At 48.1% G+C, this 21,580-nt stretch overlaps 3 protein-coding genes across 7 annotated transcripts; 1 reads left to right on the top strand and 2 right to left on the bottom strand.

Moving 5' to 3' along the window:
- Nucleotides 1-5,178: 5,178 nt before the first annotated feature.
- On the bottom strand, nt 5,179-12,522 carry NFKBID (nuclear factor of kappa light polypeptide gene enhancer in B-cells inhibitor, delta). The gene is made up of 13 exons (XM_006867408.1): nt 12,233-12,522; nt 11,657-11,889; nt 10,813-10,913; nt 10,558-10,618; nt 10,027-10,244; nt 9,377-9,522; nt 9,177-9,282; nt 8,874-9,020; nt 8,715-8,766; nt 8,478-8,626; nt 6,362-6,478; nt 5,868-6,032; nt 5,179-5,375 (listed from the first exon to the last, which is right to left on the bottom strand). The coding sequence occupies exons 1-13, from the start codon at nt 12,520-12,522 to the stop codon at nt 5,322-5,324; spliced, it is 1,839 nt and encodes a 612-aa protein (XP_006867470.1). The 3' UTR covers nt 5,179-5,321.
- Nucleotides 12,523-14,670: 2,148 nt separating this feature from the next.
- On the top strand, nt 14,671-15,966 carry HCST (hematopoietic cell signal transducer). 2 transcript variants are annotated; one of them, XM_006867345.1, is made up of 5 exons: nt 14,671-14,713; nt 15,099-15,163; nt 15,197; nt 15,575-15,706; nt 15,929-15,966. In XM_006867345.1, exons 1-5 carry the CDS (start codon nt 14,671-14,673, stop codon nt 15,964-15,966), a joined length of 279 nt encoding a protein of 92 aa, XP_006867407.1. The 2 variants fall into 2 exon arrangements, with proteins under 2 accessions (XP_006867407.1, XP_006867406.1); XM_006867344.1 differs by having other exon boundaries at nt 15,926-15,966.
- A 742-nt stretch (nt 15,967-16,708) lies between these two features.
- On the bottom strand, nt 16,709-19,561 carry TYROBP (TYRO protein tyrosine kinase binding protein). Of its 4 annotated transcripts, none has more exons than XM_006867340.1 (5): nt 19,501-19,561; nt 19,118-19,144; nt 18,829-18,963; nt 18,592-18,638; nt 16,709-16,774 (listed from the first exon to the last, which is right to left on the bottom strand). In XM_006867340.1, exons 1-5 carry the CDS (start codon nt 19,559-19,561, stop codon nt 16,709-16,711), a joined length of 336 nt encoding a protein of 111 aa, XP_006867402.1. The 4 variants fall into 4 exon arrangements, with proteins under 4 accessions (XP_006867402.1, XP_006867403.1, XP_006867404.1 ...); XM_006867341.1 differs by having other exon boundaries at nt 18,592-18,635; XM_006867342.1 differs by lacking the exon at nt 19,118-19,144.
- Nucleotides 19,562-21,580: the final 2,019 nt, after the last annotated feature.

Genomic DNA, 21,580 nt, shown 5'->3' with positions numbered 1-21,580 from the left:
TTCATTCCTTCTTAGAAGGTGGGAATTCTGGTCACAGTCCAGGACATGACATCTGCAAACACCTATTGGTGTACAGATCCCATTTTGTGACATGATACAGTTAGTCCTCTACATAGGCCTATCCCAAAAGTGCAGTTGTGAAGATTGAAAGCGTTTATATTTGTAAAACTTTAGAACTGAGCCTGGTCCTCACAAAGTATTTGTTAAATAAAATTTAAAACAATATGGTAGCAGACAGTCATGTGGCCGCTTCTGTCCCATAATGCAGGTAATCTCCCCATTTATACATTAGGAAATGGGAGACAGAAGTTATATATCACAGCCCCAAAGTCACCATCTAGAAGGGTCAGAGCTAGGGATAAACCCAAGTATCTGGCTTTAGCATCCGTAAGTCTGTGTTAACCTACTATCCACTAATTTGAGGCTGTCCCATATGGTGTTCACACACACTGCAGAATTCTAGTTGACACCATTCACCTCCTAGACATGTCTGTTGTTAAGTGCTGTCAAAACCGTTCTGACTCAATGACCCTGTATAGGGTTTCCAAGGAGCCGCTGGTAGGTTTGAACCACCAACCTTTTGATTAGCAGTTAAGTGTTTATCCTACAGTACCACACCAGAATTGCCCTAGATATAGTAGTTGTTGTTATGTGCCATCGAGTCAGCTCTGGTTCATAACGACCCTGTGTAGGGTTTCTGAGAAGTGGCTTGTGGGTTTGAACCGCTGACCTTATGGTTAGCATTCCACAGCTCATCCTACAGTGCCAGAGAGCCTCTTTATTCCTGACCACAATTAATCAGTAGATGGCAGTAAAGTGCCATGTCCTGACTTCATCAGCATCGGGTTGATTTGTGGGAAGAACTTTCTAGTTCTCTCAAAGGACCTCATCAGCTTATGGTAGTTCTTTGTAATATATACATGTAAATACAGGTCACAGATATCAAATATACACCTGGTTGGTGTTAGGAGAAAGATGCCTTCTTGATGCAAGTTGGATAAAATGCTACAGCTTCATTAGAGAAGCCAGTTTGCCCTATGGTTCTGATACTGTTCATAACGTCACTTATACTAGAAATGCTTTGAGGCAATCAATCACTGGTACTACAGGCAGGGGGCAGAAATCTGCCTTTGTGTGTTTCCACAACTAAGGGTAATTAACAGGCCAACAATGGGTACAGAAATCCAAGCAGATGAGGTATGAAAGGCCACTTTGTTCAACATGCTCTGTCTGTGATTCCTCTATAGTATTTACATTTTAATAGCAATACTTAGAGTTTAAAAAATGTTATTATTGAAATTCCAGCAGGAAAAATAGCTTTGTTATTGTTCATTTAAGGAGCCCTGTTGATTAAGTGCTGTTGGTTGGATTGTGAACTGCATGGTCAGTGGTTCAAACCTACCAGTTGCTCCATGGAAGAAGGATGAGGCAATTGGCTTTCATAAACATTGACAGTCTTGAAAAACCTATGGAATAATTCTACTCTGTCCAATCGGGTCACTGTAAGTTGGAACCAACTTGATGGCAGTGGGCAAGACTGTTCATTGGTACTTCAGTGCCCAATTTTTGTTGTTAAGTACAGTCTAGTGGGTTTTGATTTATAGCGACTATGTATAGGGTTTCCAAGGAGCGGTTGGTAGGTTTGTGCCTATAAACCCTTCCTGTTTCCCCATTGAAGCTGATTTTATTTTTAAGAATTTAAAAATTAAAAATTTCTTAGGAACATTCTATCACATTTGTGCTATATATGTATGTGTGTTGCATCTTATATCTCAACAGAATTTAAGATGCCATCATCTTAAATTATTTTATATATCACAAAGGAAAAAAGTATAGGTAAAGAGGAATTCCAATTAAGCTCTTCTTAGAATTAGTGAAATGTAGCTATCATAAATAATCCTGAATTTGTCACTATGTGAGTATGTGGGTAGCTTCAAAAAGTTCATGGAAAAATGAAATTCAAATATAATGAAATTTTCCCATGAACTTTTTGAAGCCTTGCTGTAGGATAAGCACTCAATTGCAATGTTGGTTTGAATGGCAAAGTCGAATGGTTCAAATCCACCAGCCACTCTTCGGAAACCCTATATAGGTCACTGAGTCAGAATGACTCTATGGCACTTAACAACAACAATATATGAGCAGTTACTCTGATGGCATTGTGGATTAGGAGTTGGAATGCTAATAGCAAAGTTGGCAACTCAAAACCACCAGTTAATGGACAGGAAAAGGATGAAGTTTTCTGCTCCTGTAAAGATTTACAGCCTCAGCAGTCTAAGAGTGGAGGTCCCTGGGACCATCAATGGAGAAGAGTGGAGAGCGAGATCCTACCCAGAGAAGCAGTGATGCCTGAAATGGAGGTAGCGATGATGACATGGAGAGATGGAGCAGCTGGGGACTTTAGATCCAGAGAGGGAGAGGGGCTGTGTGCCGACGACCTGGGGGGGGGGGGGGGCAGGCTTGTAGTGTATACCCTTTGGTTGGTTGATGATGCATGGAGGGGATTGTAACCATGGCAATGAAACAATATACAATAGAATGAATGTAAAACTAATGTTCTCCCATGTAAACTATCACATAATTCACAATAAAACATTAATAATAATAATAATAAAAAGATTTACAGCCTCAGAAACCCTACTCAGAGTTGCTCTAAGTCAGAATTAACTTGATGGCAGTGGGTTTGGTTCGAGTCTGAGTCACAGTCGACTCATTGGCAGTGGAGTTTTTTGATTTGGTACATGCTGGTTCAGAGAAGCAGATGTGAGACTTACCCCATTGACCTTGGTGAAATCTGCCTCCCACCTCCCAATATTCTACCTGTTTAGTGCCCCCGCCCTGACTTCTCAGCCTGGCAACAAGGCTAACCTTGGCAAATGAGGTATCAGTAAGCACAATGCAAGCAGGGACTTGTTCTCTTGGAGCCCTTGAGCCACCTTCGAAGGAAGCCACTAGCTACTCTTTTGGAGAGATGTTCTGCCTGCTCCTAGCCATTTCAACCATCTCAGCTGAGACCCAATCCACTGTCATTAAATTGATTTTAACTTATAGCAACCCCATTTAGACTCCCAGTCTGTAAATCTTTACAGGAGTAGGAAGCCTTATCTTTCTCCTATGGAGCAGCTGGTGGATTTGAACTGCTGACCTGAGGTTAGCAGTACAGTGTTCTTTCTACAGCTCAGACCAGACATATGGAATTGTCTTGGCTCCCCAGTTCAATCAGGTCTCCAGCGGACGGCAACTGCAGGAATGACCAAGTCCAGATGGCAGAACCACCCAGCTGAGCCCAGCCTAGATTGCAGAATTATGAGCAAAATGAATGGTGGTTGTTTTAAGTACTGTTTTGGGATAGAAACACAGGCCTACATCCTGAAGAGTGTTAAGATGTTCTTGACTTGCTGTCCATTGTTGTTGTTAAGTGTTGTCGAGTCAATTCTGACTCATAGCGACTCTGTACAGGGTTTCTGAGGAGCAACTGGTGAGTTTGAACTGCCGACCTTGTGGTTTGCACTCCAGAGCTGATCCTATAGCATCAAACTAGGAGTCCTGCAGGACACACCTGTTGTTCACTTGTTGTCGTTGTTGTTAGGTGCCGTGGAGTCAGTTCCGACTCATAGCGACCCTGTACAGGGTTTCTGAGGCTGTAAATCCTTATGGGAGCAGAAAGCCTCATCTTTCTCCCACGGAACAGCTGATAATTTTGAATTGCTGACCTTGAGGTTAGTAGCCCGATTCGTAACCACTACACTACCAGAGCTCCTTAGGTGCTCACTAGAGGCACTAAAAGGATCCCTGGTGGCACCACTGTAGGGTAAGTACTGGACAACTAACTGCAAGGTCAGCAGTTTGAACCCACCAGTTGCTCTGAGAGAGGATGATGAGGCTGTCTGTTCCCGTAAAGAAAAAAGAAAAAAATTAAGAGCCATCTATTGTTTGTTGTTGTTAAGTGCCATCGAGTCGGTTTCGACTCATAGCAACCCTGTACAGAGTTTCTGAGGAGCATCTGGTGAGTTTGAACCACCAACCTTGCCATTCAAAACAACCTTGCAATTGACTGCTTATCGTACAGTGCCATGACAGGACTCCTAGAAACCCTATACAGGGTCATTATGAGCTGGAGTTGATGCCATGATAGTGGGATTTAAAAAAAAAAAAGGACGTTCATTCTTGGATTAGATTAGGAACGAGTGGCACAGGTGTTTAAGAAGAGGGACATTGTGGAGGCCCTCTGTCTTGGCTTGGGTTTCTCTAGAAGCCCAAGCTGAGGCAGGGATGTGAGGGCCAGGAAAAAGGGAAAGCCATTCAGAAAGGGCCTGTTACCAAGCCCAAATCCCTATGAACAACTGGAGATTCAGTCTGCTGAGGAGACAAGGAGCCTATGCACTTCCGACTTGTCTCATCTAAGAAACAAGGGATCTGGGGCATTATCTCTTATCAGTCACTGAGAGAGGGATACTGGAGTAGGTAACAGGCATGAATCCCTGGTACTTAAAATTTACCACACTCATGCCCACCAGTGGCCCAAGGATGACCAAAGCTTCAGGGGCTGGTACTGGCAGGCAGGCTCCCATGCATTGAAAGGGTCGGGGTGAGGGGGTATGGACTTGGCATCCAGTGTCTGCTATATACCCCAGCCAAACATGACCCCTCAGTCAGGCATCACGGGCACCCAGTCCCTGCACCAATACCTCCAGAGATTAGACAACAGCCTTGCTCGTACAAATTGAGTTTAATATAGAAGTTCAGGGACCTTCAATTAGAAGAGCGATTCAGTGGGAATGCTGAAGTCTGGAACAAAGGCCTGATTGAGTTCTGAATCAGAAAGCATTAGGGCCTAGGAGACATTCTTATACCTCAGAGGTTCAGACCTGAAGGGTGAGGGTCCCGGGGTGAGTTGGGGACCATCTTAGGAATCCAACTGGAGTAATATTTTGAGCTGTTTAGGGGTATTCCAAGTACTATATATGGGGATTGCATTTAGGGTTCTGGGTATGAAGATGAAAAGCTGAGTTAGGGAGGAAACTCGAAAGAAAATCCCAGCAGGGAAAGGGTTAGGAGTTCAGGGTGTTTCACAGAAACAATCAAGGGGCCTCAATTTCACAGAAATCATCAACGGGCTCCTTGTGGATAGGGGAGGGGTATCATACAAACCCAAATATTGGGGATTGTTCCCCCCTAGCAGCCATTCTGGGGTTTTAATGTAAGACCCTGGATAGCTGGACATTCTACATATATTACTATGTATTTGCAACATTAGCATACGCTGGCTGTCCCACAGGACGGAGGGGACTGGAAAATCAGTCCAGGTCTAGATTCGAGTCCTAAGAGGACAGGGCTGGGGCTGCCACGCGGCTCCTCTTCAATAGCTGCCGGAGCTGTGGACAAAGCAAAGCAGGGGGAGGTGTTGGGGAGGTAGGAGTTAGAGAGGAGAAGCAGAGTGGAATCAATTGGGTTTGAAGGCTGGAGGTCCAGAGTTTGGTGTTGGGAGTGAAGGTCTGGATTCATACATTGAGAAAGGGGAACCAGAAGGAGGGATAAAAGAGTAAAGGTCTAAGGGAAAAGCTAAGGGGCCAGAGGTCACAATTAAAAGTCATTAAGTCTGACTTTGAGGTGAGGACCCAGGATTAGGGGCAAAGGGTCAGCGATCACACTTGCAGATCAAAGTCATACTCTTGAGGTCACAATTCAAAGTTGGGAGTAGAGGTCAGGGTTTGGGTAGAGTACTTATTATCATAGTAAGGTCAGGGATCACATTTTGAAATCAGGGTTGGATAAGGGTCAAGGTCACCTTCTGAGATGCTAAGTCATCCTCTACATTAGGAATGCGTAATGTTGGGGTCTACAATCAGGGTGGGCTCAGTACTTACCCCCTCAGGGCCTGGGCCTGGTCTCAGCAGGTGAATAGGTTGTTCATTCTCCAGGTTGCGCAATGTTGGGTCTGCTCCAGCTGCTAGCAAGTGCCGCACGATGGCCTCCTGGGGAGGCCCAGGGGGCAGGGCAGCCGCCATGTGCAGGGCTGTGTTCCCATGAGCCTGGGACAGTGAGAGAAATACTGATAAGGACTCACACTCGGCTGGTCTGGGCCCTCAACAGCATAGTTCAGATTATAATTGCCACAGCCAAGGCCCACACTTCCTCCCACATCACCTCCCATACTCCTCTCGTCTCTCCACATTCCACACACGCCTCTATACCCACACTCCGCACACCTCCGCACACCTCCTCTTTTCCTATATCCTGTACCTTTCCCCCCAACCTCTTTCCACATCCTATGCATCCTCCTTCTATATCCTACACACTACAGGACTCCCAACACCCCACTGCCCCTCTCTGCCATATCTCACACTATCTGCAGTCCCACCTTCATGTTGACAAAAGTCCGCATGTCTCTCTGTGGCAACTTTAACAGCAGCTGGACCAAGGTAAGGTTGGCGGCCTGTACAGCTAAGTGCAGAACTGTCTTGTTGCTTTTGATCTCCTGTTGGGAGGGACAGCAGAGATTAGCCCTGTCCTCACACACCAGGACTCACTGCTAGGAAACCCAGGAGACTTTAGAGAGCCCGGGCCTCCTTTGCAAGCCCCACCAAGGGTACCTTCTATAGTCGTGTCTGCTGTACGCTACCCAAGACTAGTACCTCTTAGGGGGTATCATTCATTTCATACAGATATGAGTTTTCCCACTCAAGTCACTGTCAGAAAGATTGCTTTTCAAATTCCCATTGAAAGGACTCACTGAGTCCTGCTGTGGCGCTGTGGGTTAATGCGCTAGATGGCAAAGCCATTTGAACTGTAAGGTTGGTGGTTCAAGCTCACCAGCTGCTCCTCGGAAACCCTATACAGGGTCGCTTTGGGTTGGGATCAACTCGATGGCACTTAATAACAACAACAAAAGGACTTACTGGTCTAGTAACTACCCTGGTCACCCCACACCCTATTAAACTAAAAAAACCAAACACATTGCCTTCGAGTAGATTCTGACTCACAGCAACCCTGTATAGGGTTTCTGAGATTGTATATTTCACCTTTCTTCCGAGGAGCAGCTGGTAAGTTTGAACTGTTGACCTTGTGGTTAGCAGTCTAGCGCTTACCCTACAGTGCCAGCAGGGTTCCTTCATACCCTATTATACATCCTAAAATGTACCCTTATTCCCCATATGGAAGGTATTATATCTAAAATAGGAGTTAATCAGTGGATTACTGATTAACTAAACCTATGTCTTCTGCAATATTTACTTGGTCTCTTCATAGTTTGGGGCAAGTACAGACCTTTTCCACAATGAAATATTATTATGTGCCTTTAGAATGTGAAATGATAATAAAAATTTTACCATGTGTCTGTCTATACATGACAAAACAACCCAAATAAATGATGAAGAGAAAACAAAGAAATGGAGGAGACGCTAGAAAAGAAATTATTACCGTAATCTGTGGACCTCACTTCAACTCGATTTTTTTTTTTTTTAATGCAAAAAATAAATGCGTAACAGAGGGAACAAAAGCAAATGCTGTTTATTGATGACGCATGGAGGGCATTGTAACCATGGCAATGATACGAAATACGACAGGATGAATGTATAGCTGATGTTCTCCCATGTAAACTATCACTCAATTCACAATAAAAACTTAACATAAATAAATTTAAAAATGCACGTATGTCCACTTAAGAGTCTAATGGAAATTTAAACATAGCCAGAGTATTTGACATCAGGAGATTTTTGTTCATTTTTTTAAGGTAGACTAATGGCGGTTGTTGTTAAATGTCATGGAGTCAGTTCTGACTCATTGTGACCCTGTATAGGAGTCCTGGTGTGGGGCTGTAGGATAAACCCTCCAGTCACTTCTTGGAAACCCTACACAGGATCACTATAAGTTGAACCAGCTTAAAAGCACCTAACCACAACAACATAGGGTTTTTGAGGTTGTAAATCTTTGAGGGCAGAAAAGCCAGGGTCTGAGGCCAGATCACCTGAGTTTCAATCCCTTCTCTGATACTCACAAGCTATAAGATTACTTTTACTCCACATGCCTCAGTTAGGAGCCCTGGTGGCACTGTAGAATAAGCATTAGACTGCTAATTATAAGGTTGGAAGTTCAAACCCAGCAGTTACTCGGAGATTCACAGCCTCAGAAACCCTATATAAGGTCGTTATGAGTCGGCATTAATTAGTTAGCAGTGAATTTGGATTATTTGGGTGCCTCAGTTGATTTTTCAGCAAAAGAGTGAAAGTAATTATAGTATACGTCACAGGGTTGTTTATGAGGATTCACTAAGCGAATCCTGAGGCTCAGTGCTTGACATATAGTAATACTAGATAAATATAAGCTAAGATCAATCATGTTACTATTCTCAGCTGACAACTGCAGCACAGAGAAGTGATGTAACAGCTCAAGGTCACACAGCGATGAAGAGGCAAAGTCAGCCTTTGTGTGGAACCCACTTGTTTTCCAAGAGGTCAGCTGTCCACAGTCTAGCTCACCTGGCTGGTGTGATCAGCACCATTGTGCAGCAACATCTGGACACAAGTCAGCCTGTCTTGGGCTTGGGTACTCAGCCCCCGGGGACACAGCTCTGGTTGGTGCATGGCAATGTTGAGGGACAGGATGGCTGTGTGCAGGGGCGTGAGACCTGCAAAATAGAGACAGTGAGGGACCTGCAGCTACTCAACCCATCCAGCTCTGCCTGCCATATTAGCCTCATCTGCTGCCTGACTTACCCTCAAAGTCTCTGGCTTCCAGGTTAACTCGAACCCCGGAGTTAAACACAGCCTGGGAGTGGGAGAAGGAAGAATGATTGTCTCAGGTTGACTAGCCCTAGAAACCAGGATCTGGGTAACCAGTTCTTCCCCGATGCCCCACCTGCCAGTTGGCCATACCAAGAGGACTCCTGGAAGCCCATAGGTAGCAGCCACATGCAAGACGGAACGTCCTTGATGATCAGTGATATTGGGTTCTGCGCCCAGGTTCAGAAGATCCTCCACAATCAGAGGCTGGTTGGCAGCGGCCGCCACCAGAAGAGGCGTCTGCAGGTCATAGGAAAAATCAGTCCAGGCCCTCATCTCTCTCCTTCCTTCGACCCAGGAGCCTGGGCTCCCAGTCCCTTGTTTTCCTGGATCCAGTAGCCCTGAGCCCAGCTCTCTCTTCCTTTGACCCCAGGAGTTCAGACCCTCAGTCCTCACCTTTCCCTTATGTTCACGGATGTCCAGATGTCTGTAAGCCTGAATCACCTCAGCCGCCGCATATGCTGCCCAGCGCAGCCCCCGAGCCGCAAACAGGTGCAGGAGCCTGAGGACCAGTTGGGGACAGCAGTGAGCAGAGCTCCCCCACCACAGCCCTAAGCCAAGCCAGGAACCTACAGACCCTATTCCCCCATACTCACGTGTCCCCCTCTTCATCCTGGGCCAACAGCTGTTGTGGTCCCAAGGCCAGCATGTGAGCACGGGCTGCTTCCAGGGAGGGTCCCTGGACTACAGGGGGTAACTGTGAGGGTCCTGAGAGGAGTCCAGAAACTCGCCAGGATTCTGCCTGTGGCAGGGAAGGTTCTGCATAGAGTCGAGAGTCCAAGGGGTCCTGGAGGGTACCAGCGGTGAGGAGAGCCAGTCAGCTGAGACTGTTCCCTCCCTAAACTGCTTCTCCACACAACATACATGTGCATGTACAGAGTCAGGAACAGGGACAGAGCACCTGGTGGAGTGACTGGGCGTCCCATCTGTGCCAAGTGACCTTGGACCTTCAGGCCTCAGTTTGACCCATCTGAGGAATGGGATCTTAACAGAGCCCTAAACACTTTTGAATGCTGCAGGAGAGTAATTATGCACTTGGGGTGGTGCGGTGTGTTACGCTTTAGACTGCCAACCACAAGGTCGGTGGTTCAAACTCACCAGAAAGATGAGACTATCTGTTCCCATAAAAATTTACAAACTTGGAAACCCTAAAGAGCTGTTCTATAGGGTCACTATGAGTCCGAATTGACTCGATGGCACTGGATTTTATTTGGTTTGAGCATCCTGTCTCCACTTTGTATCTTACCTCCATGCCCTGGGGAAATGGGCACAGCTGCCGTGGGTCCGAGGGTGGGTAGAAGTTGGAAGTCACAAGTCCTTCAGCAGCAGAAGCAGGATAAGAGTAAGGGCTGTTTGTGTAGGCGGCATGCGTGTTGGGATCCCAGTCTGGAAGGCCTGTGGGAGTGGCCAGGCCACCAAGTCCAGAACTCACAGTCTCCTGGTGCGTGAGGAAGTGACTGTGGCCTGCATGTAAGAAGAGGGACAGGGGCAGGTCTCATTAGCAGGGCTGGAGAGACCATGGGCCAGAACTGGAGCACCTGTGCGGGGGCTTGGAGCCTCCCAAGGTTAGTCATTCTGTCACATCGAGGGGCTGGGGCCACTGAGAGACTAAGTTTGTAGATTATTGGACTCTAAAAATTAGGAAAATCAAACAACTGGGTCCCAGCAAAAATGGAGACGTTAGTTTCCCCCCAAAGTTTTCAGAATTGGTACATTTGAATTTCTAAGGGAAGCTAGGACTGGGATTTGAGGGGACCTGGTTAGTTTTTGGACTTACCAGCGTCACTTTCATTTGCCGACGGCGTCAGGGACTGCACCAATGGAGCCAGAAACTGTCCCTGTCAGAGGCATAAGCGAAAAGAAACACGGATGAATTGGTTTGGTGCATTCTTCACCATTAATTATCTCTAGACAGGTCCTCTAAGCCAAGACTACATCACTCCTCAGCTCCCAGCAAGCAAGCAAGCAAGTCCCTGCCCCCGCCGCAAGGTTTCAGAGAACAGCAGTGAGCAGAGCGCTCCGTGGGCCTCACCGGGGGCCCACCAGCATCAGGCTGTTGTTGGCGGCGCCGCTGCTCTTCCAGAAGCTTCTTCACCGTCTGTGATGGGCAGTGGCTGCGCTCGTTTTTGCTCACTGTTCAGGGAGAGGGAGGGAAGTCACCAAAGGGCCTTCAATAACTCAAGTGTTCGGGGGTGTGGGTTTGGGCGCCCTCCCGCCCAGAAACTATGGCCCATTTCAGGTTGCCGGAGGAGAACGCCTAAGTCAGTCGAAGATAAGGGTGCGGTATCCGCCTCCGCCGTTTCCTTCCCTTTGCGCCTCACTTTCTCTCTGACCCAATTTTCCACCAACGTCGTGGAAACGGAGAAGGGGGGAGGAGGAAGGCGACCCTCATTACTCCCCGTCATTTCCGTAAAAAGTCCCATCCCAAATCTCCCAGTCCTGAGACCTCAGGGGTCTCCAGGCATCTCTCTCTGAAGACGTACATCCAGGTTCCCAACAACAATCCGTCTCAAACGCAGATTCTCTGTTCCCACCCCCACCCCCGCCCAAGGAAACCAGGTTCCTTCCAGCAGTCCCCTCTCTAGCCATAAGGGATCCAGAGGTCCATGCTCCCAGTCCCTTGCTCCTTCCTACAAGAGTCCAGTCCAGGCCCCCATCCCTCAGACGCAAGAGTACGGGAGTCCAGAAACCTCCCTCCCCACCTCCAGGGCCCAAGTCACCACCCACCAGTCCCCTCCTCCGTAAAACCTGGGTCCAGTTTCCTAACCCTCCCTCGATCGTGGAAGCACTGCCCTGGAATCTTCACCCTTCAAGCTCGGCGATGGAAGGGTTAAGCCGGGTAGGACTGACTCGGAAACAACCCAGCCACGACGTACTGACGTCACAGCGCTCACGCAAAGGAATCTTCCATCTCTCGGTTTCCCTTCTGGTCCCTAGAGGTCCGGTCTGGAGGCGTGGCGCGCGGTCAAGCGTGGCGCTCACGGAATCCCCGCGCGTGGGGAATTCCTGCTCAGCCCTAGGGACCTTGGCTGGTGGTGACTCGGAAAGTCCCGGGGCGAGGTCGCAGCCAGCGTAGACCCCTGAGGTCCGGTGCTTGAACTTCCCCCCACTGAAATCAGTGACCGATTTCAAACCACCACGCCCCCAAGGGCTCAGTAATCCAGCTCCTCAAGGCTAAAGGCCGGACTACTAGCCCCCGCCTTCAGAAGTCAAAGTCCCAACACTTCCACCTCCAGGACCCACAATTCCAGATTCCCATTCCTCTACACCCCCAGGACCAAGAAGCCCAGAATCCTAGCCCTCTCCCTGGCTACGACCTAGGAGTCTGCGTATCCTGGCCCCGGGTACTCTCAGTCTTAGGACCCGGGGCTTTGTGCTCCAGCTACGTGTCTCAGGGACTCAAGAGTCCGACCCCCAGCCATCACTCCTTTAAGGGGCAGAGCGTGTCTCACCTTCCCGCCCATCTATTACCTCGGGGAGTCCGTGGCGCGGATTGCTGGGCCCCAGGGCCCCGGCCTCGGCGCTGCGCCAGCCTCGCTGTTGCCCCGCGGAGCCGCCGCCGGGTCCCCGATGTAGGGACTGGTCCCCGCGAGTTTTTAAACTGGGGTTTTGGCACCGCCCAGTCCTGGGCAGGGCTCCGCTCACAGATCCGGGAGTCCCTACTTCGCGTAGCAAAGGGCGGGACCAACCTGGAGGGCGGGTAGTCCTGCGTCTCAGAGGAAAGACCCAGTTTCGGGCCCATCCGGATCTTTGGTTTGAGGAAGATGTGGTCTGGGGTACCGATTTTTCCGTTCGAGAGTAGGAGAGTTATGGAACCTGGACTTCTGGTTCCCTGTTGAAGTGAATGAGAGGTTTAACTCCTGAATCCTTGGTTGAGGGACAGTTCTCCCCAATCCTGGGGGATGAGGAAACTGAAGGCCTGAACTCCTAGGTCTCAAGGGAGGAAAAGTCTGTAGATAAAAGTGATATTTAAAAAAGAAAAACCAAACCCGTTGCCGTTAAGTCGATTCCGACTCTTGGCGAGTTTACACATCACATCCCTAGAACTGTGCGGCAGGTCAGTAGTCAAATGCAAACCGTTAGCGCCACCCAGGGACCTTCAAGAGTGATTGATATAGGTGAGCTCAGATTCCTCCCTCTTCTTCACTTCACCTTCACCTTTTCCAAGGCCAGCTCTCATTTATAAATTTATTGCGGCAGGTGAGACACTTTGTTAGGTGCCGCAGTATCTGTGGCAACCTTAGGGTTGGGATCACCCATGGAATAAACTCATGGTCTCATCCATATGGCCCCCTCTCATGCGCCTCCTCCAGTACTGGACCAGACAGAATTCTTAGTAATGTATATTGTCAATTTTTTGGAGTCGGTTCCGACTCATAGCGACCCTGTACAGGGTTTCCGAGGCTGTAAATCTTTACGGGAGCAGAAAGCCTCATCTGTCTCCCGCGGAGCAGCTGGTAGTTTCGAACTGCTGACCTTGTGGTTCGCAGCCCGATTAGTAACCACTACGCTACCAGAGCTACTATGTGCTAATTATACTTGTAAATTTCTTAAATGTAACTGTTTTCGGTTATATGAATACTAACAACAGAATCATTTTGTAAACTCTACATGGAATTACAACATTATGAGTTACAACATTATTTGTAACTGAGCAGAAGCCTTTAAAAATATTTCTCCTTTTTAATTACTGCTTCATTCTCAGTAAGATTTATTGATAATAGGTTCACAAGTACTAATTACCACAATATTGTAGCTAAAACATCAGAAAATTTGATAAAATCAGTGACTACAAAAGCACTGGCAGACAGGAAAATAGCACCTGCTTGTGGCGAGTAGAGGTGAAACCATTTCAACTGGTTTCACAGCTCTGACCTGAGTGCATTAGAAGCTTCAAATGTTAAATTGATACATAATAAGCTAAGCTTATGAGAAAAAAAATTTTTGTTGTTGGTATGACTAGTACTGGAGGAATACTTTTATTGAAAAAAAAAAAAATCTCTGCTGAGACACTGCACAAAACACTGACCTTTTTTTTTGGGGGGGTGTCCTCCCCTCTCACAGTGTCACTATTGTGAACTAAGTAGCAGGGAGGTTGGTTCCCAGTTCCCATGTTGGTGACAGCGCCATAGCGTTGACCATGCTGATATTTCTCTGAGGTGCTTTCAGAACCCCAGGCACTCTCCTTCTCTGCGTCACTTCCTGCTCCTTGTCAGTTTCCTCCTCATCTCTCATTCTCCTGGAGGAAGGGGCCTCTCCCCAGTCTGTACTCACTTCCTTGGTGATCTCATCCCTTCTTGTGACATTAAATGCCATCCATACCCATCAATCCCCAAATTTACATTTCCAGCCCAGATACATCCCCTGAAGTCACAAATGCTTCTGTAATCACTCAGCATCTTTACACTGAACTCTACCAGGCATTTCCAACTCAGTAGGTCCAAATCTCAGAATTCATCCCAAAACCTACTCCCCACCTTCCTGTAGATGGATGCTCAGTCTTCTCAGTTGCCTGAGTCAGAAACCTTAGTTATCTTTGGTCCTTCTCTTTCATACACATCCACACCCATTCCTTCAGCAAGTTCTATTGGCTCTAACATCAACATTTTCTCGGAATCCCTCAGTACCTCATCATAGCCCACCTGTCACCCTCCACCTAGACAATCATAGCAGCTGCACTTGTCCCTTTGTCCCTCCCAAAGGGAGCAGTCACAAGAACTCACCCCAACAACCTCCACCACATACACACTAATGCACACACACAGGAAACAGGTAGGCTTACTGCCAATAGAGTGACATCCGCCACAGCTTCCTCTCTGCTCCTCCACTGTTCCTCGGAACTTCTTTGGACCACCGCCCTTTGCCAGACCTCCCCAGTCCCCAGTTAGCCATGATCCCTCCAGGCCACATCCTGCTCCTGTTTTTGCTACCAGGTGAATCCAATGGTTATGACAGGGTAGAGGGAGGTGGCAGGCAGAGTATTTATGAAAGAAGTGGCTTGGATGGCACCTGAAGGGTCTTTATCCATGGGTCCTTATCCTTGCATCCCTTCCTTCTCTGAAGATCCATCCATTCTATTTTAGGCCCGGGGTTCTTGGTGGAGGTTGGAGGGGAAATTCTGGGATAGCTGTCATTCTGGGATCCTGCCACTACTTCAAATTTCTGTCTCTCCCTGTGATCCTCTCCTTTCTGTTTGGTTTCCTTTTCCCATTGGATCTCCCCAGAGTGAAGGTTTCTTCTCAGGATATCCCCTTTTCTTGCACTTTATTTGGGGAACCACCTCTTTACCCCTGACCCCCCTTCCTTCTCTTTTCACAGTGACTGCAGCTCAAACAACCCCAGGTAAGAGATCAACACTTTTTCCTCTTTGCCCTGGTACTTCAGTTATTGTCTCGATTCTTTAAGAGTGGTTTGAGGGTCCCAGACCCTAAGCTGCTCTCCAGGTCACTGGTCTCATTCCCAGATTGGAGCCCCCAGAAGATCTGCAGCTCTCTCCGTGTCCCTATCTTGTCCCCCCTCATCACTAAATTATAGCTCCATGGAATCGACATCCTCTCTCTGAAAGTACTCTCTAAACCCAGAGCACAGAGCCAGGTGTCTGTCCTGAAGATACTCCCAGCCTGCAGATGAATCTCCATCTTTCCTTTCATCCCAAATTATAATTCTAGAAATCTGGGCTTCTCCTTAGCCTCTGTCTAGTGCTTCCCCTGCCCCCCTCCCTCCCATCTAAAGCATAGTCCCAGGGGTCTGGAACCCTCCTCAACTCCCTTCATGTCTTGGCCTCCACCCTCCAGGTCCCTGTTCCGGTTGTGGGCCTCTCTCCTTGCCACTCCTGGCTGGACTTGTGGCTGCTGACGCTGTCATGTCCCTGCTAATCGTGGGGGCGGTGTTCATGTGTGTACGCCCACGCCACAAACCCATGCAGGGTGAGGGCAGAAATGGGGTGGGGCTTATGGAGGGGAGGGCCTAGGGAAGGGGACCCCAGGGAGAGGAGCCCTGGGAAGCCCTGGAGGAGGTACTGGGGAAACCCTGGGGGTGGTACCTGGGGGAAGTCCTGAGGAAACCCCTGAGGCAGGGAGTCCCCAGAGAGGTAAAGATGGGTATTTAGAAGATGAGGTTTCATACTGTCTCTCTCTTGCCCCTAGAAGATGGCAAAATCTACATCAACATGCCTGGCAGGGGCTGAACCCCTGTAATTGGGATCTGCGATGGATGCCTGACCCTCTAATTATGAGTTGTGAGTGGTGGCATCATTTTGAAATAAAGCAATTGAAATACTTCTAGTTCTAATTCTTCTTCAAGGAACCTTAAGATCTCCTAAAATTTCTTCCTATATTTAGCTGTTTCTGAGGCCAAAATCTCTTTAAAAGAACCAAAAAACCGCACTGTCATCAAGTCAATTTTGACTCATAAGGCAGTGTAGAACTGCTTCATAGGGTTTCGGAAACTAAATCTTTGAGCAGACAGTGCTAGTGGGTTTGAATCACTGACTTATGGTTAGCAGCCCAATGCTTAACTCACTGTACCCTCAGGACTCCTTTAAACCCTCTTGTTTGTTGTTGTTGTTAAGTGCCATCGAGTCCGTACCAACTCATAACGACCCTATGCAAAACACTGCCCAGTCCTGGGTCAACCTCACAATTGTTGCCACACTTGAGCCCATTGATGCTGCCATTTTGCCAATCCATCTGGCTGGGGGTCTTCCTCTTTTTCTCTGAAGGACTCACATATCCCCATTCCCTCAGCACAAGGATTTGACATAACTCAATAGTGTTTTTGCGCTCCATGTTTATTTGGGGGATGGTGGTGGGGAGACTTTGATATATCCAGGAGGCACTTCAGATCTGTGCCTTGGTGGGGGTAGAAATGGGATGCTGGCTGAGTATCAGGGATCCAGGCATCAGGTTGTTGGCTTTAGTGGTGTGACCTCATTTGTAGTACTGCCTCTGTATTTTGAGATCACTGTAGACATCCGGCTTCTGACCCTGGAGCTCCTAAAGGGAAGAGGGCAATAGGTGGAGGGGTTGGAGGTCACCGGTGGACAGGGTCCACCAAATAAACTTAGAAAACTCCAGCCTCTCTCTGTGGCCTATGAGGTTCCTGCTAGCTTCTTCAACCTTAAAAGCAATGAACAAGGTCTTGGGTTGTATTCAAGAGCATTCAGTAAGCCCCTTCCTTTCACGCTCCAGCTGTGTGCTCCTCTGTCTGCCTGGAACACCATTTCCCTAGAGCTTCCCATGGATGGCTCCTTCTTTCTCTTCAAGTCTCAGCTCAGTGTCCCCTCCTCAGAGACGCAGTCCTCAATTTCCTCTCCTATACTTTCCTCCCTCAACACCGCAGTGATGGTCACATCTGCCTGCTTGATTTGCCTTCATGGTAACTCCCAAATTTGTCTTGTTTATTTACTTCAAGTCTGTCTGCCCAACTAGAGTCTAACTTCTCCTGTTATATCCCCAGTATCTAGCATGTAGTACGTGTCCAACAAAATAGATGAATAAATGAATGAATAATTAATCCATTAAGGTCGTGTTTTGCACTAAAATTTCACTCTGACTAGAAAGCCCCCTTCTGGACCTCACAGATCCAAACTCCAGATTCTCACACTTTATATGAAGACATTTTTTTTTCTTAGCTACAGTTGAGGCAAAAAAGCAAGCCAGTAGCAGACAAGTAAAACACAGAGAAGGATTGACAATCGGAAGGAGAGTTGATGACCCCATGGAAGCAGGCCTCAAACAGAGCTCCTGAAATTGAATATAAATGATGGGTCTAGTTGTGTATCTTTCTGGGAGGAGTTCTATTTGACTCCCATTAGCTGCTCAGAGGAATCCATGACCCCACCTCCCCACAAAGGGTTACGAACATGTGTAGACAAAGGATTCTTAAGAAGAGTTTCAAGGATACATGAACGATCCCTGGGTTTGATGCATGACTGTGTGTCGTTTACATGAATTTTTCTGGAACAATTTCAAGCCTTTGTCAGCTTCTTAAAGGGATATGTTGTTGTTGTTGTTAAGTGCCGTTGTGTCAGTGCCGACCCATAGCGACCCTGCATAGGGTTTCTGAGGAGCAGCTGGTGAGCTTGAACCACCGACCTTGCAGTTCAAACGGCTTTACAGTCTGGCGCATTAACCCACAGCGCTACACCAGAATATTGTTGTTGTTGTCAGGTGCCATCGAGTCGGAACCGACTCATAGCGACCCCATGCACAGCAGAACGAAACAATGTCCGATCCTGGGCCAACCTCACTACCGCTGCCACACTTGATGTCATCAATGATGCCATCTGGCCGATCCATCTCGTTGGGGGTCTTCCTCTTTTTCTCTGACCCTCCATCTTACCCAGCATGACATCCTTCTCCAGCGACTATTCCCTATAGGATCCCCTAAAATGTCCAAGAACCCTGATCTTTTGAGTTCCCAAACCAGACCGAATTAGAACCTCTGTCCTTAGGAGAGCTACTCCCCCAAATCAGTCTATCCTAGGGCCACCCATTGCCTGTGTTGTGGCCACCTGGGAAATGCCTTTCCAGATTAATTTAGAACATGCATTCCCAGTAAGACTGAAGAGCTTGCCTTTGCCAAGACAAACTCATCCCCATATATCCTCTCCATACATTTTAAGCTGAGCATAAGGTGGCCATTAATCAGTTAAAGCAGGTTTTTAACAAATGCCCCATGCTTTTATTTTTGGAGGACATGCTGGGAAGGGATTTTTGGTCTGAGTCCTGGAGGGAATGAAGGAGGGTGTTTAGAACACAACCCCCCAGAGCAGATATGAAAGTAGAAGGAGAGAAGTCTTTCTCCTCACCTGATAGGGTGATTCCATCTCAGTAATGCGCTGTTTCCCCGTCCCTGCTGGGAGAAGAGGTGAGAGAGAGAATGAGATGGTCGGGGTGCTGAATTGGAATCAGTTTCTTGATTCAAAATCAACCCCTCCAGCACCAGCACCATCTCTCTGGTTGGTTATGACCTGGAATTTACCCCTCCCCACCAGGCATAGCCTCAGATTGTCCCAGGCCCATCATCTCCCACCTGTCCCACTCACTTTCCACAGTTCCTCGTTTCTGAGAAACCAGCCGGCCCAGCGAGTACACAGCCAGGGCGATAAGGAGAGTCAACACCAGATCCCCCAGCACGATCCCAGCCAGCACAGCAGGGCCAAGCGCAGGGCACTTGCATTCTGAGGATTTGGCATAGGGGTCAGGAGAGGTTAGTGGAGGCTGGGGGTTTGGGCCAGGGTGGAGGTAGGGGGTGGTCAGAAGAGGAAGGTTTGGAGTCATTTGGGGAAAAGATATTGGGAGTAGGGAAGAAGGTCACAAGATCTGGAGTCCTACCGCTCTGGGCCTGGGCAGGGTTGAGACCTGAGGAGGGAAAAAGAAGGTAAATTGAAGTATGGGATTATTATGGGGGTGGTACTGCTGGACCCTGGGGAGAATGGATCCTGACTCTCAGAAGGCAGCCTCTATTGGTACCTGGCAGGCCACGTAAAGTCCATTGGGCTGCATTACCACTATTCTGACTTGTCCTGTTGTAATACCTGCCCCGGCTTCCATCTGAGGCCAAGTGTTCGGCTCTCAGGCTCTCAGTCTCCGGGAAGACTCGGGAAGACTCGTCTTCTTCTGCCCCAACCTTTCCTTTGGTTTCCTCTTTTTACCCCGCTCCCTGCCTTGTGCTGAACCTGAAACCCAGGAGGCAGAGGCAGAAGACCCCAACTCACCGCCCACAGTCAGAAGAAGAGGTAGAAGCAGGAGTCTACTGGAGGGTCTAATGCCCGCCATGATGCAAGTGACGCCGCTGGACACCACAGTCTAAAGGCCAGTGGGACGGACGTGCCTTATTGTAGTACCAACTAAAGCAGGAAGTCTGAGAAGGAGGGTGGTAGTGGGGAGGAGGGGACAATGTGCGAGGAGGGCAGAGAGAACTAACAATAGGAATTAGGATCCAACACCCAGGGGGGCCATGCTGCAGCTGCCAAAAGCTGGATGTGAAAGGAAAAGGACATGTGTATCATCGGCTTTTGACCTCCTTCCGTGACCTGGGGGTCAGACTTCATGGTAATATAAGGGTTAGTGGCTGATCAACGGAAGCCAGCTCCTTCTGGCTGGACAACTTTGAGTAAGTCACTCATTCTCTCTGGGTCTCCATTTCCTAATTTGTAAAATGAACCCTTGATGTGCCACTGCAGATCAGCACTAGACTGCTAACTCCATTGGTCAGCAGTTCAAACCTACCAGCTGCTCCTTAGAAACCCTATAGAGGGTGAGTCAGAACAGACTCAGTGGCACTTAACAACAACAAAAATGAGGAATAAAATAATAGCTGCTTCATAGGATTTTTGTGAGAATTAAATAAATTAATGTTCCTAGAACCAGGTATGACACTTGTCAGCTTTTCTTGTGTAAGTGTTGACTATAATTATTTGATAATCAGAACCTTGGGATGTTCTTAGGATCTGAAAGTAGAACTGTCAATGTATATGCCCAACAACAACAAAATAAATACAATTTAGGGGAAAAAATATTGGGACACGGACCCTGATGATTTAAGATTCTGTCCTAAACATAAACTCATTCAGTCCCCACAACATCCTTTGGAGGTAGCCACTTAGCATCCCGGAATAAGGACAGCTGCTCAAGGTCATACAACAAGTAAAGGGACTGGAACCCAGCCCCCAAAGACAGCTTTTTGACTTTTCAACAGAAAAGAAAAAGTAAAGCAAAAATATAGGAAGAGAAGTAAGGGAGGAGAAAACAATGGCCAGGCAGAGAAAGAGGAAGACAACCACAGTGGTAAAGATTGCACAGACAAGAGCTGGGGGTGAGGCGAATGGGGTCAATGTAGTGACCACAAACCAATGGCTGTCTCACAGAATGAAGAAGTAGCTAGAAGCAGGACTAAAAGAGGCCACCCAGGAGGAAACAGGAATATTTAGCACCAGCAGCAGCCGGAGCTGAGAGCTGAAACTAGGGAAGGAGGAACCTGAGGTTAGGGTGCTGGGGGGCGGGGATGGGCCAGTTGCAGGAAGTCCCCCTCCCAGTCCACTTGCCAAATCCCAATGTTCCATAGGTCAAAGCTAAAGAGAGAAAAGGGGAAACTAGAGGCTGGTCATGGGACAGATGGTGGGGGTGGGGTTTGTAGTCTGGAGGAGGGTGGAGGCCCAAGTTGAGACACCACTGTCTGCTAAGGGTCATTGTTATTGCCCCAGCCTGGCCAATCCTGTCACTGGTGGTGGTGGCTGTGTGCTGCCAAGTGGGTTCTGGCTCATAGTGACCCTGTATAGGGTTTCTAAGGCTGTAAATCTTTACAGGCACAGAAAGCCTCATCTTTCTCCTGAAGAGTAGCTGGTAGATTCAAACTGCTGACATTGCGGTTAGCAGCCCAACTTGTAACCCTGGCATAGTGGTTAAGAATTGGGCTGCAAACCTTAAAGTCAGCAGTTCGAAACTACCAGATGTTCTGCGGGAGAAAGATGAGGCTTTCTGCTCTCGTAAAGATTTACTGCCTCAGAAACCCTGTACAGGGTCGCTATGAGTTGTAACCGACTCCATGGCACATAACCACCACCATCTACCAGGGCACCTAATCCTGTCATTAAAGAATCTAAAGCCCCCCCCCCCCCCCCCCCAATTAGGTCTAGTGTGAGCGTGGAGCTCCACTGGATTCGCCATGATGTTCATCATGACTAAAGGGTGCAAAGGGGAGAGAAGAAACTAGGCGGAGGGGTGGGGCGTGTGATGATGTGACTCAGGCACCATCTCTGGCTGTGTGTGGGGAACAGACCATAGGGGCAGGGACAA

Source organism: Chrysochloris asiatica, unplaced genomic scaffold, assembly GCF_000296735.1.
Source record: "Chrysochloris asiatica unplaced genomic scaffold, ChrAsi1.0 scaffold00104, whole genome shotgun sequence".
Lineage (NCBI taxonomy): Eukaryota > Metazoa > Chordata > Mammalia > Afrosoricida > Chrysochloridae > Chrysochloris > Chrysochloris asiatica.
Note: the sequence above shows the minus strand (reverse complement) of the source record. Positions and strands in the feature narration are given on the sequence as shown.